This window comes from Anabrus simplex, chromosome 13, assembly GCF_040414725.1.
Source record: "Anabrus simplex isolate iqAnaSimp1 chromosome 13, ASM4041472v1, whole genome shotgun sequence".
Taxonomy (NCBI): domain Eukaryota; kingdom Metazoa; phylum Arthropoda; class Insecta; order Orthoptera; family Tettigoniidae; genus Anabrus; species Anabrus simplex.
Window position 1 is genome coordinate 82,727,791 of NC_090277.1, and position 16,494 is coordinate 82,744,284.

The 16,494-nt window shown below is 40.5% G+C and overlaps 1 protein-coding gene across 4 annotated transcripts in view; it reads right to left on the minus strand.

The window, feature by feature from the left end:
- Positions 1–16,494, minus strand: part of milt (trafficking kinesin-binding protein milt) — a 461,657-nt gene that overhangs the window by 29,846 nt on the left and 415,317 nt on the right. For all 4 annotated transcript variants that reach the window (XM_067156966.2, XM_067156969.2, XM_067156968.2 and 1 more), the window contains 6 exons: positions 15,941–16,111; positions 15,187–15,317; positions 13,573–13,868; positions 12,857–13,165; positions 5,546–5,822; positions 759–1,033 (listed from right to left, as the gene is read on the minus strand). In XM_067156966.2, coding sequence (XP_067013067.1) covers positions 759–1,033; positions 5,546–5,822; positions 12,857–13,165; positions 13,573–13,868; positions 15,187–15,317; positions 15,941–16,111 — 1,459 coding nt within the window. The remainder of the gene's footprint in view (positions 1–758; positions 1,034–5,545; positions 5,823–12,856; positions 13,166–13,572; positions 13,869–15,186; positions 15,318–15,940; positions 16,112–16,494) is intronic.

Here is a 16,494-nt window from a genome sequence, read left to right on the forward strand (position 1 = left end):
GTGTAAGTTTTCTTTCGTACTTTGACCTTTCTGACTATGCCTGACTGGTTAAATTTTGACCTCCCGCCACCCCCCCGCCCCCTTTTTTTTCCTAGTGGCTTTTAAGTTTCACGGACACAGATAGGTCTTATGGCAGTGATGGGATAGGAAAGACCTAGGAGTTGGAAAGAAGCGGCCATGCCTTAATTAAGGTATAGCCCAGCATTTGCGTGGTGTGAAAATGGAAAACCACGGAAAACCATCTTCAGGGCTACCGACAGTGGGATTTGAACCCACTATCTCCCGGATGCAAGCTCACATCTGGGCGTCCCTAACCGCACGGCCAGCCTGCCGGATGACCACTGTTTTGGTCAATATTTAAATGAAATGGCGAATGGCTTTTAGTGCCAGGAGTGTCCGAGGACATGTTCGGCTAGCCAGATGCAGGTCTTTTGATTTGACTCCCGTAGGCGACCTGCGCATCGTGATGAGAATGAAATGATAATGAAAACAATGCATACACCCAGCCCCCGTGCCAGTGAAATAAACCAGCGATGGTTAAAATTCTCGACCCTGCTGGGAATCGAACCCGGGACCTTTTTGACCAAAGGCCAGCACGCTAACTATTTAGCCATGCAGCCGGACAATATTTAAATTTTATGACTTTATGTCAACTCTGGACAAATACATCATGCAGGCCATCACAGAATTAAGCGTGAAGCGTAAAATAATCTGAAAATTCTACATCTTATTTTTCCCAATAATCTACGAGATCTTACCTGCTGGTGACAGTGGTATTGTCATCCGGATGCAGCACAGTGCTGTTGGTATAGGTGTAGATAGAGCCAGTGTCCTGGAACCTCTTGCCAGGGTACTCGCACTCCTCGTCTTCTTCCAGGTCTGAGAGGGTGTACATCTCCAGGCCCAGGTCCTCTAAGGGGCGGCCACCTCGGATCTTCACACCCGGCCTCTCCTCCAGCAGACCGCCCAGCGTAGGGGTTGCCAACTGGGACCAGGCAGCCAGAGTTAACGAGCCCTCCAGAGGCTTCACGATCTGTAACAACACCAAGGGTCATATTAAACAAAGGATTTTCAAAAAGTCACATTTTCCAGTAGTGTTTAGCTAAGTTCAGAAAAAACTGTGACCAGTCAGCCAACGAGTTCACGTAACATTAGTTTTCCGCATTACCCTCGTCTTACAGAACAGAATAATCATTTTCAACTGTCAAAAATTTAGTTCCCAGAAGGGAATTTTAATTTAATTTCATCAATCATGAAATCATGAATACCAAAGTATTAAAGCTCGTTAGACCTTTCAATTATGAAATTACCAGCGTGGCAGTGGGTTGCCCTCCTTTCCAAAATGCTGTCAGATAGTAGGCCATTGAAACATCATTGCAAGCCCCCTATGTAGGACAATGTAATGATGGTGCTCTAGGTGAGATAGATGCCTGCATTTGTACAAATGTTGCCTTAGGCTTTTACATCAAAAATGAGTTCCTAGAAGGGAGTCAACATTTTATTCCATTGACTATGAATATTAAAATATTCAGTCTCTTCAGGCATTCTCAACCAGCAATCTGCTCCAGTGCAACAGTGAGCTCATCAATTGGACTGCCAGGCTTGCAGTTTGGTCTGAACAACATACTTGCCACCAGTGCTACCACACTCGGGCGAAACACTGGTAATTTCATAGACATGATACAGACTTTTTGGGCTTACACCGTGTCAAGAAAATAAGGTGAAATTATGGGCGGTAAAATCATCAATGTAAATTTCCTGATTGAAAATATCCAAAAAGCTTGAATGTTTTAATTTTCAACTGCTCAGAATATGCAAGGGGGAACACAGCTTGTGGAAAATTAGGGTGATTCTGAAGAAGAAATCTGAGTGAAATGGTAGAAATAAACAAGAGATCTAACATATTCACCCAATTTGCACAGTTTTAATATGCACCTTTTTATGAGAAAATATCTAATAAACTTAGGTTGTGTTATGGTAACTGGTGATGTGTTTATACATTAAGAGACATGTCAGGAACCTGCATTTTAGACTTCCTGTTTTCTCGACATTTACACGCTCTTTATTCATAATTTCAATTCCTTTTTAGGAATGACTTTCTTCAGCTTATCTCAGTTATTTCTGGGGTCATTTTGGCTCTGACCTGGGGTTTAAGACAGATGCCCTTCCTGATGTCACGTCATTCTCGAGATGAACGTCTGGACCCAAGATTGACCGGGATTCGAACCTCAGCCCTCTGGGTGGAAAGCCAGCACTAAGCCACCGAGTTTATCATGCCCCGAGAATTTTTATTCGCTATTTGCTTTACGTCGCACTGACACAGATAGGTCTTATGGCGACGATTGGATAGGAAAGGCCTAGGAGTTGGAAGGAAGCGGCCGTGGCCTTAATTATGGTACAGCCCCGGCATTTGCCTGGTGTGAAAATGGGAAACCACGGAAAACCATCTTCAAGGCTGCCGACAGTGGGACTCGAACCCACGATCTCCCGATTACTGGATACTGGCCGCACTTAAGCGACTGCAGCTATCGAGCTCGGTCGAGAATTTTTAATTAATGGCCTAAATTTATAACACAGTTGTCACTATTTATATTTTAGTCTTAGTTCTTTACATAGGCCTAGAACTTCTCTAACTTGTTTCCGAACAAATCAAAAGAGCTTGTGATAAAAGCTGAGGATGGAATAAATCACATTATCAATCAGTGTCGGTAAAAAGTTGTACTCTTATGTGTTTCATCATGTTTGTTAGTGACAAAACAGCCATGAAAGGGCAGAGAAAAATCTCTGATGCCTCTTTCACGTAAAACTATGTTAACAAGAGAGTTTTCGATGTACGAAGATATAAAGTTAAAGTGATTCTGAATGCATTTGTAGACCAGGTGCATATTATATCTACTAATATCTTCTTCCTCGATTTGGAATTAAAGAAATGGGATACATATTATATTCAATGGTGTATAACTGTATACAGTAGAACCTCAATTATACATTCCCGGAAACTACGTTTTCCCGTATTATTCGTTCAAATTACGTGGTCCCGCGAGCATCCTAATTAAATCACGCAGTAAAAATCCTGCATTATCCGTTCCTCGAAGAAACGATTTCCCGGATCAACCATCCAGAAATTTCAGTCCCATCAACGCTATATCCTTGATCACGCGTTTTTCAAGAAACGCTATCTTATGAAAGGACGGCTACGGCATACTTATGGATCTTTGTGTTGACGACCCGTCATTGCAGTGATTTGAGGAAGTAATGCAGGCCCCTACTAGAAAAGCGATCGGCGGTGAACTTGTATAAGGGATCATCTTAGCATCGCATTCGGATAGTAATGTTTAGAGAATCTTCGGGAATCATAAAGCAGAAAGTGCCCACAACAATTGGAAGGAGACAGAGCGCATTTCGACAGCTCTATTTGAAGACGGAACGAGTTCCGTCAAATGTTCGTAATTGCAAAACATCTAGCCTACATTATGTCCAGGGTTAGATGTTGATTTTTTTACTTTTTTCGAGTGCATCGCCGAACAGGTTTTCGACATTTCCCTCAGGGCATTGTATAGGGAGCTTTCAGGAAGGAATCAAACCTGCTCCTTCTTAAGTAACACAAATTTAGTATTTTAATATTATCGTATACGATTATGCTATCGAGACCAGAACAGATGTTGCACCTTACATACATAAAGCCATGGGATGTTTTGGGATAGCCTATTACTGTTTTCGTCTTAATATAAGACTGGCAATTTCACGTTTCTGTCTTAAAATGTTACATAAACCGCAACTGTTTTATTTGCGCACGTTACATTTAAAAACTTTGTATCATTTCGCCCTCGTACCAACTTGTACAGCAAGCGTGCTTTCCATCTGAGCTCAAGGTCATGAATAATCATAATTTCGGAAGTGTTAATGATATTTTTCTCTTCTAATTTGATTGTGATTAGTGACGGGCAGAATTGAATATAATGCATTCGAGAACTTGAGGATTGATACTTACATTCAAAACCATATTCTCGAGTTCAACATAACCTTTAAAAGTCGATACAGGCCTAATTTACGCGGTACAAGATTTCCATAAACTGACTAGGAACAGTATACCGGTGACCAAATTACATCAGAAGATTTTTTAAAAAAGAAAGATTTCGCCATCATGTTGGACGCTTTTGAATCTAATATGCTTTATTTTATTAGATTAGAGAATTAAAAACTACTTGTGGTCAATTGTTGTTTGGCTTGGTGTTATGGGTATTAGATTTTCCGAAGAGTTTTGCTGATCAAAGTTGCTGAATTGAAGGAAGTTTTCAAAGGAATTTAACAAAGTTTCCCCGGTAAAACTGAATGTAAAGTTTCGAGATTTTTAAATCGCGTACCGGTAATTAACGTTTGAAGCCAGCCCCGCGGTCAAACTTTCCCGCCTCTCACCCGGAGGGCCCGGATTCGATTACTGGCCAGGTCAGGCATTTTTACCTGGATATGAGGGCTGGTTCCACATTCAGTCATTCTAAGATTACCTTTAATTGAGGAGCTGTTTAATGGTGATATGGCGACCCCAGTCTAGAGAGCCAGGAATAACTGCCGCGAGGATTCTTCACACTGACCATGCGTCACCTCTTAATTTGCAGGCCTTCGGACCGAGGGCGGTCGCTTGGTAGGCGGAAGGCCCATTGGGTCTGTAGTTGGGTTTGGTTTAAGGGCGTTTGTAAGATTATAAGTATACATATTTCATTTTTGTGATGTTTGGCCAAATTGTTGATGGTTCATTTGTTTCCGGATTTTTAGTTTTCCCATGTTGTAAGTTGTTGGTTTTTTTTTCATGGTCCCTCCAAAAACAGAGAATCAAGGTTCCACTGTATTTCCATAAATACAGGAAGTTCATAAATAAAACTAATGAATGGACAAAATTTAAATCTCTGAGAAATTTCAAGAAAATCAGTTGAGATGGTTTGTGTGCCTTGAAAGAAGATCCAAGGTGTATGTGGTACATTAAGTAGGGAAGTTGACAGTAGGTGTGCCATCAGAAGGAAGACCTACATTACGTTGGAAAGGACTTTGAGCAATCCAAGGCTGTTCCTGATGGAGTCTACAATAGAAAATATTACAGGAGAGTAATGAGGAAAGCCGACCCTACATCAGAAGGACAAGGTTCGGAAGAAAAGAAGGTAATGCTGGCTTCATACCCTGCATGACGACCTCAGAGTTGCAGCCCTACACCTTAACTAAGCCCAGGACTGTACCAAATGGTGACACAGAACCGAAGTAGCAGTCTCACCTCAGAACGGGATAGACACTTAAGAAGAACACACGAGTTACCCTACAGGATACTTCACAGTGTCTTTCTTTCCTTCTGTTTCTTTTCTTCTAGTTGGTTGCTAAAATGATTTCAAAGTTTCAATGTTACCAAATTCAGTACAGAATTATAGTTTTCATCTTCCACAGGCCTGACAAAGTTTTACTTCATTTAATTCTGGAAATTATTTTTATGCTGCTCCGGACCTTGAGTTTTAATATCACTGCAATGACCTAGTAGTTTGGACAGAGTGAGAAAACCAACCTGAAGCTTCTCTGGAAGTTTCCAGCTGCCACTGTTTCCACTATAGCCACTGAGACCGCTGCTGCCCGTCGACATGATGCTGTCTGGCGTTCTGCAACCATAGGGAAGGAAGGATGGAGGCGTGAGTCCACCGCCGTCGGTGTAGTCGTAGCCCATGAAGCTCCCCGAGCTGAGCATGGCCCTGCGAGCGATCACCTCCGCCGGAGTCAGCCTGCGGAGAGCAGCCTCGAGATCAGCAGCACCGGGCACTCCAGGGACCCCAGGCCGCTGGCCACCACTGACAAGCACACGCACACACAATCTCAACAGCTACTCTCTCAGACACAACCTTTGTTAACAGGGCTGAATAGGAAACAGCCAGCAGTCACAAGACTGAAGAAGAAATGGCCAGAGGACAGGAAGAGGAATTAGGAAGTCTTCACACAGGAAACCGGCAGTCAGTGGACTGGAGGAGGAATGGTCTGAAGTCACAAAAATGGAGAAAAAATAGCCAGGAGTCAAAAAATGGATGAGAAATAGAATTAGCATATGCAAGTTCAAATGTAAAGGTAGGATTCACATAATCACAACTTTTAAAAAAAAAACCTCAAATTGTAACAACTCAATATGGTTTCAGATTTTGTTGGTTCCAATGTTATGCTTTCCTATGTCATAACAACAAGTAAGGTTTAGTAAAATGTTCTAAAAATTGAGGACACAGGTGAATTAATGACTTAAGCTGGCTTAGTCATTAGTCCACGCACTATGCGTTCTAAATTCCTCGTATGCTCTAATGTCCCTTAAAAAAATAGTTTCCCTCTGATGATCCTAGGTGCAGTTAAGAGGCAAATAATTCCATCAGTGTTTAAGTTGTTAGTCCAGAGAACACAGTCTGTGGAATCCAAGCTCTTTGTTATGATCTGCCATGTTCTTTGGCTTGTGGGTGACAGTCAACTGTTCATCATGAACTTAGAAAATTTTAGATTACTCACTGTAAATGGAATCACAAACCAAAATGGAAAATGACAGTGAATTTAATGCCAGTTCTTCATCTGATGAGAGACTGTTCATTCAAGGAGACAAGCGTAAAGAAAGGACTAGTATGTGGAAAAAGAAAGAAGTAGCAAAACGAAGATGAAACAGTGGTTCAGGTTATGTTTCAAGAAGTGGGAAGGAAATTTCCAGCTAATATTTGTTTAACAGAGTGTTGCAGTCTGAAATGTTACGAAAGAGTTCACGGAGATTTTCAAAAGGACTTGTTTGAAGATTTCTGGGGGATGAGAGTATCAAAACCAGGACATTTCACTTGTAGGCTTATGCTTATGTGTACAATGTTGAAGTTAAAGGAGAGAAGACTGATAGGCAAAGCTTTTTCAATTAATTCCCATAAGTGTCTAAAAGAAATGATATTCTTAATGAAAACCAAAACCAGACCTTCAAAATTACCAGGTACACTGTGACATATGGAGAGTGGGCACTATTTCCTTCTAAGCAGTCTCACTACGGCGTATGTAAGTCAGGGCTTAAGTATTTTAATGACCAAAACCTCACAGTACTAAAACTGTATAGGGCCAATGGGCAGTATCATTTCAAGAGAACTGGCTAAGTGATGACTGATGACTATGAAATAACAATATATGATAACTTTGATAACTATCAATACGGAAAAATGAAACTAATAAATCAAGATGAAATAACCGTTCGTTCGTTTGGGAAAATAGCCCATCAAGCGAGGTAATACTGAAAGCTACCCTAGGCAGTCGAAAAAACTACTCTTGCTTTTTACTTGAAGAAAGTAGACACAAGAGCCTCGAAGATGAATACATCACCAATGTCAAGGATATTTCTGAAGAAAACATGGCTGCATTGGAGTTTTATTACGGCCACAATCTTCCGGCCCAGAGAGGAAAGCAGAGGGAAAATATATCGCTCCTCGTTTCCCTAGTATGCCTTTTCAGTGACATAACATCAGTGTCTTCGATTTTAAGGTTATCCGAGGCTGGATGATTCATTTCATGAAGTGAAGTGGACTTTCTCTTCCACAAAGAACATTGTTATACCAAAGAGTGCTGAATGATTTCAATCAAAATGACACCGATTTTCACAGTTTTGGAGGTGGGAAGCAGAAAGAAATATTTGATTTCCCTACAAGGAAATGTAAATCAAATGCCACTCAATTCTGATATGCCGCAAGTCGAAAGGAACATCGAGTGTTATTGTAGGCACTATTGGACGCGAAAAATAACAATGTACTGCAATGCCTGCTGTAACAGTTGATGGCAGAAAGCTTGCACCTTACGTTGTTTTGAAACTAAAAACAATGTCAAGAGTAAAATTTCTGCGAGGTATCCACGTTCGTATCAAAGAAAAAAAGGTTGAAGGACACGTCACTCATAAAAAATTGGATATGAACAGTTTGGGGAAATCGAGCGGGACCTCTCAGCCCTCCTCATGTTGGACAGATTTTGTAACTACCTGAGAGAAGGCACTACAAAATTACTGGAAATCACTACAACCAATTTGGCAGGGATTCCTGGTGGACTGACAATGGTATTTCAGCCTTTGGACATTTTGATAAATGAACTGTTTAAAGGACAATGTGTCGAAGCTTTACCAGTGCTGAATGTGTGCACAAACTTATTCCAACAAGCAGAATTTGTAAACCACCTGTGGAACTCGTTTCGGAGTGGATATTATGCAATTGGGACACAATTTCTTCAAAGATATTTGAAGAGAGCTTCATGAGAATGGTAATCAATACAGTGGAACCTCGATTATCCGTTCCCGGAAATTACGTTTTCCCGGAATATGCGTTCAAATTACGTGGTCCCGAGAGCATCGTAATTAAATCACGTTGTAAAAGTCCCGCATTATCCGTTCCTCGAAGAAACGATTTCCCGGATCAACCGTCCAGAAATTCCAGTCCCATCAACGCTAAATCCTCGATCAATCGTTTTTTAATAAACTGTATCTCACGAAAGGACGGCTATGGCATATTTATGGATCTTGGTGTTCGGCGATCGGCGGTGAACTTGCATTAGGGACCATCTTAGCATCGCATTCGGGTGGTATTGTTTAGAGAATCTCGGAAAATCATAGGGCAGAGAGTGGCCACAGCAATTGCTAGAAAACACGGCGCATTTCGACAGCTCTGCGTGAAGACGGAACGAGTTTCGTCAAATGTTCGCACTTATAAAACGTCCATATTGTGTCCAGGGTTAGATGTTTTCTTATTTACATTTTTTTCGATCGTACTGCCGAAGGGGTTTTCGGCACTTTGCTCAGGGCACTGCAGACCTAAGTGGGCTTTCAGGCAGGAATCGAAACTGCTCCTTAACACAAATTCAGTATTTTTTATATTATCGTACATGATTATGTTAGCGAGACGAAAACAGATGTTGCACCTTACATTAAGAAAAAAGAAAGCCATAGGAGGTCTTGGGATTGCCTATTACTGTTACTAATGTAAGACTGGGAATTTTACGTTTTCGTGTTAAAATACCAAAAACCGCAGTCGTTTTACTTGCGCACGTTACATTTTAAATGATTGGTATCATTTCAAACTCGTACTGACATGTGCAGCAAGCGCACTTTCCAGATGACCTCAAGGTCACGAATAACCGTAATTTCTGAAGTTTTTGATATTTCTTTTATCTTTCCAATTTGATGGGATTTGTGAAGCGCAGAATTGAATATAATGTATTCGAGAACTTGTAAGAATCGATGCTTACATTCGAAACCATGTTTTCGAGTTCAACATAACCTTTAAAAGTCGATGTAGGCCTAATTTGCGCGGTACGGTACGAGATTTCCAGAGACTGACTACGAACAGTATACCGGAGACCAAATTACAATGAAAAATTAAGAAATGAACGGATTTCGCCATCATTTTGGGTGCTTTTGTATCTAATAAGCTTTATTTTATAAGATGAGAGAATTAAAAGCTACTTGTGGTCGATTGTCGTTTGGCTTGGCGTTGTTAGATTTTTCGAAGAGTTTGGCTAGCGTAATCAAAGTTGCTGAACTGAAAGAAGTTTTCACGGGAAACTGACGAAGATTCCCCTGTAAAATTGAATATAAAAGTATCGAGATTTTGAACTCGCGTACCGGTAATTAATGCGGTTCGCGGTCTAACATGCCCGGCTCTCATCCAGAGGGCCCGGGTTCGATTGCGACCAGGTCAGGCAATTTTACCGGGATATAAGTCTGGTTCCAGGTCCACTTAGCCTACGTGATTACCTTTAATTGTGGAGCTACCGTATCTAATGGTGAGATGGCGACCCCGATCTACAGAGCCAGGAATATCGGCCGAGAGGATTCGTCGCACTGACTATGCGCCCCTCGTAATCTGCAGGCCTTCGGGCTGAGCAGCGGTCGCTTGGCAGGCAAAGTCCCACTGGGGCTGTAGTTTGTTTTGGTTTGGTTTGGTTTAGGAGTTTTTGTAAGATTATAATTATACATATTTCATTTTTGTGATGTTTAGCCAAATTGATAGTTTTCATTCATTCCCGGATTTTCCGTTTTCCCGTGTTGTACGTTTTATTTTCACGGTCCCTCGAAAAAATATCGGTTAACAAGCCTCCTCCACTCCTATCTGTCCATCCAAATTTCCTGTTCCATTACTTCCACCACATCTAATCCTGCTTCTCAAATGTCTTTCCAAATTTGATCCATCGACCTTCTTCTCGGTCTTCCGACTGGTCTCTTTCTCTTAACTTCTCTTTCCAACTCCCTTCTTGCTACCCGTTCCTTTCCCATTTTTTTACATGTCCGAACCAACTCAGTCTTGCTTTCTGTATCTTCTGTACTAACGGTTCTATATTTAGTTCTTCTCTGAACTTAATATTTTCAATTCTATCTCTTGTTGCTCCCTGACTTGATAAAATGTTGTACCTCTACTTAGTCTGTTATTAATTTCAGGGTTGATTTCATAACTATATGTAAACTGTTCTGCATTCTCTAACCGTTCTCTGTCTTTGTTCACTTGGCTTCTCTTCTTCCCTTTTCCACAGTGCATGACTTCAGTTTTCTTTTTACTAATTCCCATTCCAAACTCCTTCAGATTTTAATTCTAAATGTCCAGTCTTCTTTGTACTTCCTTTTCTCCTTTTCCCCAAATCACCACATCATGTGCAAATACCAAAGTATTCACTTCATCACTACTGATACTCTGTTTTACATGTTTTATGATATCATCCACCAATATAATAAACAATAATGGCGACACTGCACTTCCTTGCTTGCGACCGGTTTTGTATAAAATGTTTCAGAGTTACCACTCCCCACTTGTACACTGCTTTTACTCTCATGATACAACATTTTTATCTTGTTAATTCATGATTTTCGAACATTCCTTTCCTGTAGGCATTCCCATACATGTTTTCTCTTAACTGTACCATAAGCTTTTTCCAAATCCAAAACTACGAAGATGATTTCCTTGTTCCTTTCCAGACCAGATGTTTTTCCATTATCGTTTGCACTGTAAATATCAGGTCTATTGTTGATCTATTCGGTCTAAAGCCATATTGTTCTTCCTCTAACTGTGTTTCGACTATATCCCTCAGTCTTTTGTCTATGACCTCCATTATTTTTAGCGAATGTGATAATAGGGTTATACCTCTGTAATTTCCACATTTCTTCCTATTTCTTTTTTTTTAATATTCAAATATTAATATGATTTATTAGATATTAAATTTTATAACCTCTTAAGCAGTGGTTACTAAGTTGTGTGTTGGAAACTGAAGTATACTTCGTCCTATTATTAACCCTATAATTAGGGAAGTTATAAAATAAAATAGAATAAAACAATTTGCTTCAGATCGTATTAACAGCTCGTAATGGGAAGAATATTTTCCAGTGTCCATACTTCAAACCCAGAAGTCAAAGTTGCCTGATGTATACTATTTAATACCAAATGACAATAAATACAAATGAGTTGAAATAATTTTATGTATGCATAGTACTGCTGAAGTTCTGTCAGTACCTGCAATACATTACAAAATAAAACAGTGCAAACCCTTTAATATACAAACATTCTGAAAAACCACAAAAAATGCTACAGAATGAACATACTCTTATTCAAAATGTTCACCCTGTGTGACAACACAGTGGCGAAGACGTTGAGGCCACTCATCAATAGCTGCATGAACCGTATCCAGTGGAATGTTTCTAATAGCTGAAGAGACTGAATTTTTTTTTTTTAACATCTCAAAATTGCAGTGCCGTTTTTGATATGCTATCACCTCAAGCTTCTGCCACAGGGAATAATCCAATGGATTGAGGTCTGGACTTCCACTAGGCCAATCAGCAGCAGCGATGAATGAATACTGGCTTCCCCCATACATCGTCAACAAAGTCTGGGATCAAACCCAGCGTGTCTCCTTTAATTTCTCAGTTAGTAAACGCCGTGTGTATCTTTTATATGCACCAACATGAAAATCTCTCTTAAAAATATATGATGTAGTTCCTAGAGATATATTCAAGAGATTGTTTGTTTATGCAAAGGATTGCATTGAATCCTTGAATGAACAGCATTCACAACTTCTTTTCAGTATACACACATAGAATGGCCTGATGTGACGCGATCAACAGTTGCACCCATTTGTTTAAACCATGCTATTGTCCAAAACACAAATCTTTCATTCATACCGAGATATTTCAGAGTAGAAACAATTTCTTTAGCTTTCTTTCCGCAACAAATTAATGCCAATACAGCGATATGATTCTCATACACTCCCCACCCTCCATCTTTCACTGCTACCTGCTGTTGGCACACTGCAAGCCGGTTACTTGCGGAGTCTAAAGGTGACCCTGTGGACGACTACATACAGCATTGCCCCTCTTCTTCATTCACAATTACTATACTACAGCGTGTTTAGATTTTACTGACAGAACTTATGGCAGTACTCTGTACATAATACTGCATATCTGATGTATCTTTTAAATGTAAATAAAATGTTCAGACATCTGAATTTGTAGAATAATTCATGCACCCAAATTTTTTGCCCCATATTTTCCACCAAAAATGTGCATTAATTATTTGAGAAAATATGGTACGTACAACTATGTAACCAACCCGAAACACAGGGAGACAAATGAAATGTTTGCCTGCACCAATCATAGTACCTTTTGATCCATTACTTCTCAACCCCAAATGAGGCAGTTTCAGGTCTTGAAGATAAGAAGAAAGCTGTATAAGCACACAAAGAGATACAACTGGGGATCTCTAAAATACCATGACTGCCTGCCTTATCTTATCCTACTCCCCATCTTCCAGTCTTTTATGCATATTTGTACAGTTGTTTCTTTATCCAAAAAATCTAGTTTACTTACGGATAGTTGTCCTCGCTGTCTGTGATCATGGACGAGTCGGACTCGCTCTGTCCGACAGAGTCCAGGCTGGGGAAGCTGAGGGCAGGTCCCACACGAGAAGGTGCTCCCATGTGAGGACTGACGAAGGAGCTCATGCGTGGACCAGATGACGACGAGCAGGTCAGCATGGCAGGTGGCCCGGTAGGAGGGACGATACCGCTTCCCCCACGAGGAGGGTACAGCTGGTGTACGGGGCTGTTGCTTGTGGTGCTGCTGGCCGAGTTGCGAGAGGCGCACCGCACTGTCTCAAACACCTTCTTGTAGGCAGGTCTGCAAACAAAAATAATCCTCTAATACCATAATTATTCTGCACCAAGCAGAAATAACTTAGAAGTCATAAATATTCCAGTTACAAGTGCTTTTTATCATGAAGGTATCTTCAATTTATAGAGTTTTTCTAAGGTCCCTGGAGCCACACTAGCTAATTTCAGGTTTTGATCAGGGTTTAATGCTGCATACCGCAAGCCTTTTCTTCAGTAAACACAGTATTTGAATATAGCAGTGTATTAAGGTGTTGAGATTGTCCTCGTCTTTTGTGTTTTCATGTCTGTCCTTTTCTCCTCTTTCACTGTTCCTTCTTCCAATCCTGACCTGCCACTATGTTTATTCCATTCATGCTCCTGTCTGTCTAAAAGCCTAAGGTGTAATCTTAAAAAAATGATAGGGTACAGACTTACGTTCGGTCCGCACTGATGCCTGAATCGAGGCTTAGCTCTGACACGAGAGAAGACTCCAGCTCGTTGGCGATGGAGTCCGGTAGTGCGGTGGCATTGAGAGATGGGAACAGTGATCCTCCTCGTGCTGTAGGCATCCCTTTACGTCTCTGTCTCCTCAGCTGTTCTTGGGCATCCTGCAGCAGGCTCATCACCTCGGCGTATCGATCCTTGAAGTCCGCCAGCTCGCTTGCCAGTTTGTTCTGGTTGTCTCGGGTCACGTGCAGCATGTTGGCAAGCTCCTCATTCTCGATCGTGAACTGCACAGGGAAATTGTAATAATATCCATAAAAATAGTGAAAGACTTAAGATGTCGATTAGTGAAGGGGGAACAAATATGTGGTTATGCTCCAAACATAATCTCAACTAACATTGTGAGAGAAGTCTGAGAATTTGTTTGTATATAGAAGGTAACCACAGGAACCATTCAACTGAAACCTTATATCTTATGTGGAGCAAGACTGAAGAAATGTACATCTGGGGCCATTAAAAGAGTATACAATACTTAAACCATTAGAGGTACAAGGAATGTCTTGGATACGCTAATCATAGAGACAGATTAAGGCTAAATTGTTACACAGTTCACTATTACTACCAACTAAATTCAACTTGGGTGGAGCCATGGGAATTGATAGCAACCTCTGAACTGATGCTGTGATATTGTCTAGTGGTTGTGTGTAGAAACACAGACATTCAACCAATTTCAAACTGCCGTTCATATCTACAGAGCACATCACACCATAATTCAGGTCTCAGGGCAACAAGAGTGTCATGCTGGGATATTATTATGTGCCTACTGAATAGTCAGAAATGTTTCGTATATGACACGGGATCATGCTATTCATACCGTAATTTTTATCACATAATATTGCCCGTCAAGGACCCCAGGAGAAAAAGGCACCGACGAATACGAGGTGTATCGCACATACATTTTTTCCAAACTCTGTGCACTACTTTCCATTTGTTACAGTCTGCGTGACATATCAACATCCATGACTGGGGTGGAACATTTATGAAGTAACAACTATTGGCGTACTGTTTTCCGTGAAACTGAAATTGAATAGACAATCCACGGGTTTGTAATATTAAAAGAACTCTTCCATGGATTTAAAAAGGAAAAAGAAGAAAAAGAGATACCAGAGGTAAAATCCTAGTTCTTCCATTCAAGAGCAGGGTTGGTTAAATACAGTGGTTTCTTTCAAAAATCGAAGTTTGCTTACAGGTAGTTTAGTTTTTACCATATTTTACTCATTTCAATCATTGGCATTAATATTTGTATAATATAAAGTTACGACACAAAATACTACAATTCAAAATGAAATTGACACAGGCCCACCTAGCTTACCACAAAAGAAGATTAAACCATAAATTTAACACTGTATTATAAGGCTACATACCCCATCAGATCGTCCTATTTCATTATACTTATGAACTGTTAGACTGGCATTTAAAACAATAAAATTGCGATTTAAATAATAAAAATCATTTGATTTCATCATGACCAACACTATTCTTAGAGAGTTAATGTTTTAACTGTTAGAACGTAGAAGACAAAGGAGGAGGAGGTGTACTACTTACCCTCTGCAACTGTTCCTCGGCAATAGCCAATTTTGACGACAGGCTGACAATCTCTTCGTGTTGGAGTCTGCTCTCTTCTTTGTGCCGCTCCAGTTCCGATGCCATGCCGTCCACTTCCATGTTGGCATTAGCTGAACAGTACACAGTTATTACATTAACGCAGAATGACTGCATTGAGATTAACTAATTTACCGAGATAATCACATTACTGTCTTTTGGCAAGTCTCACATATTTATTTCAAAGATACGAATACCAGGTCAAAATAGTCCTCATCAGACGACTCTCAAAAATGCTTTTAAAATGATTCACCTTGTTACTGTTGAGTTTCCTTTCCTTTTTTTGTAAAAATGTAACTCTGACAGGCATTTTTTTACATTATCATATCCCAACAATCCCATAATTCAGTACCTTCATCCTACTGCTTGCTTGCAATGAAATAAATGAATAGAATAACACATTTTTAATTCTTATATTAATTAGTAATATTGTATTCTTCAACACTCGTTGAAGGATCATCATCAGAGATCTTCAGTCTCTGTGTGAGAAGTGGTTTATCCAGTGTTCTTAATCTTTACCCAACTGTACACCCTTCCAGTCTCTTCCCTTTCCTACTGTTTTTCCAGCTTTCTTCTCAGAACAAGAATGAAGATCTGTTAACATGGCCCCTCAATCACTGGCAATGCCAGACAAACAGGCAGTAATTCCTGGGATGGCAGAATGCAATCTTGTTTTGAACACACAAGCTATGCTTACCGAGTTGCATGGCGATGTCCTGCACCAACCTCTGCTCCGCCTCCTCGCACTCCGTTGTGTCTCTGGCAAGCTGGGTGGCCTCGTTTCGCAGCTGCTTGTTCTCCTCCTCGAGGCTGCCGATACGGCGTTGCATGAACTCCAGGTTGATGCAGCGCAGCCCTGATGGGGTTCCTAAGAAAATGACACTTGTTAAAAATCTTGAAAACACCAAACATTGTGAGAAAGTTGGTAAGCCTTCAAGATCTGGATATTAGTGATGGAAGTAAACAAAGAAGTCATACAGGGTGATTCCAAACAACACCAACAATGCTCAATATGTTGTAAGTGACTGCAAATTGATCACATTTTAACTTGGAACCCTTGTCTGCAAAAGCACTGTTTAGTTGCAGTGGTGCATCATATAAAGTGATGGGCATGTGTTCCATGTTTTGTCTAGGAACCTCTGCCTATCCAACAAAAGCAGGAAACTGTAGATTAAATTACAAAAGGTTTTTGATTTGTCTACCTCCAACTTTATCAAGCCTAAGTTGGTGGAGTAAAGATTGGCACTCATG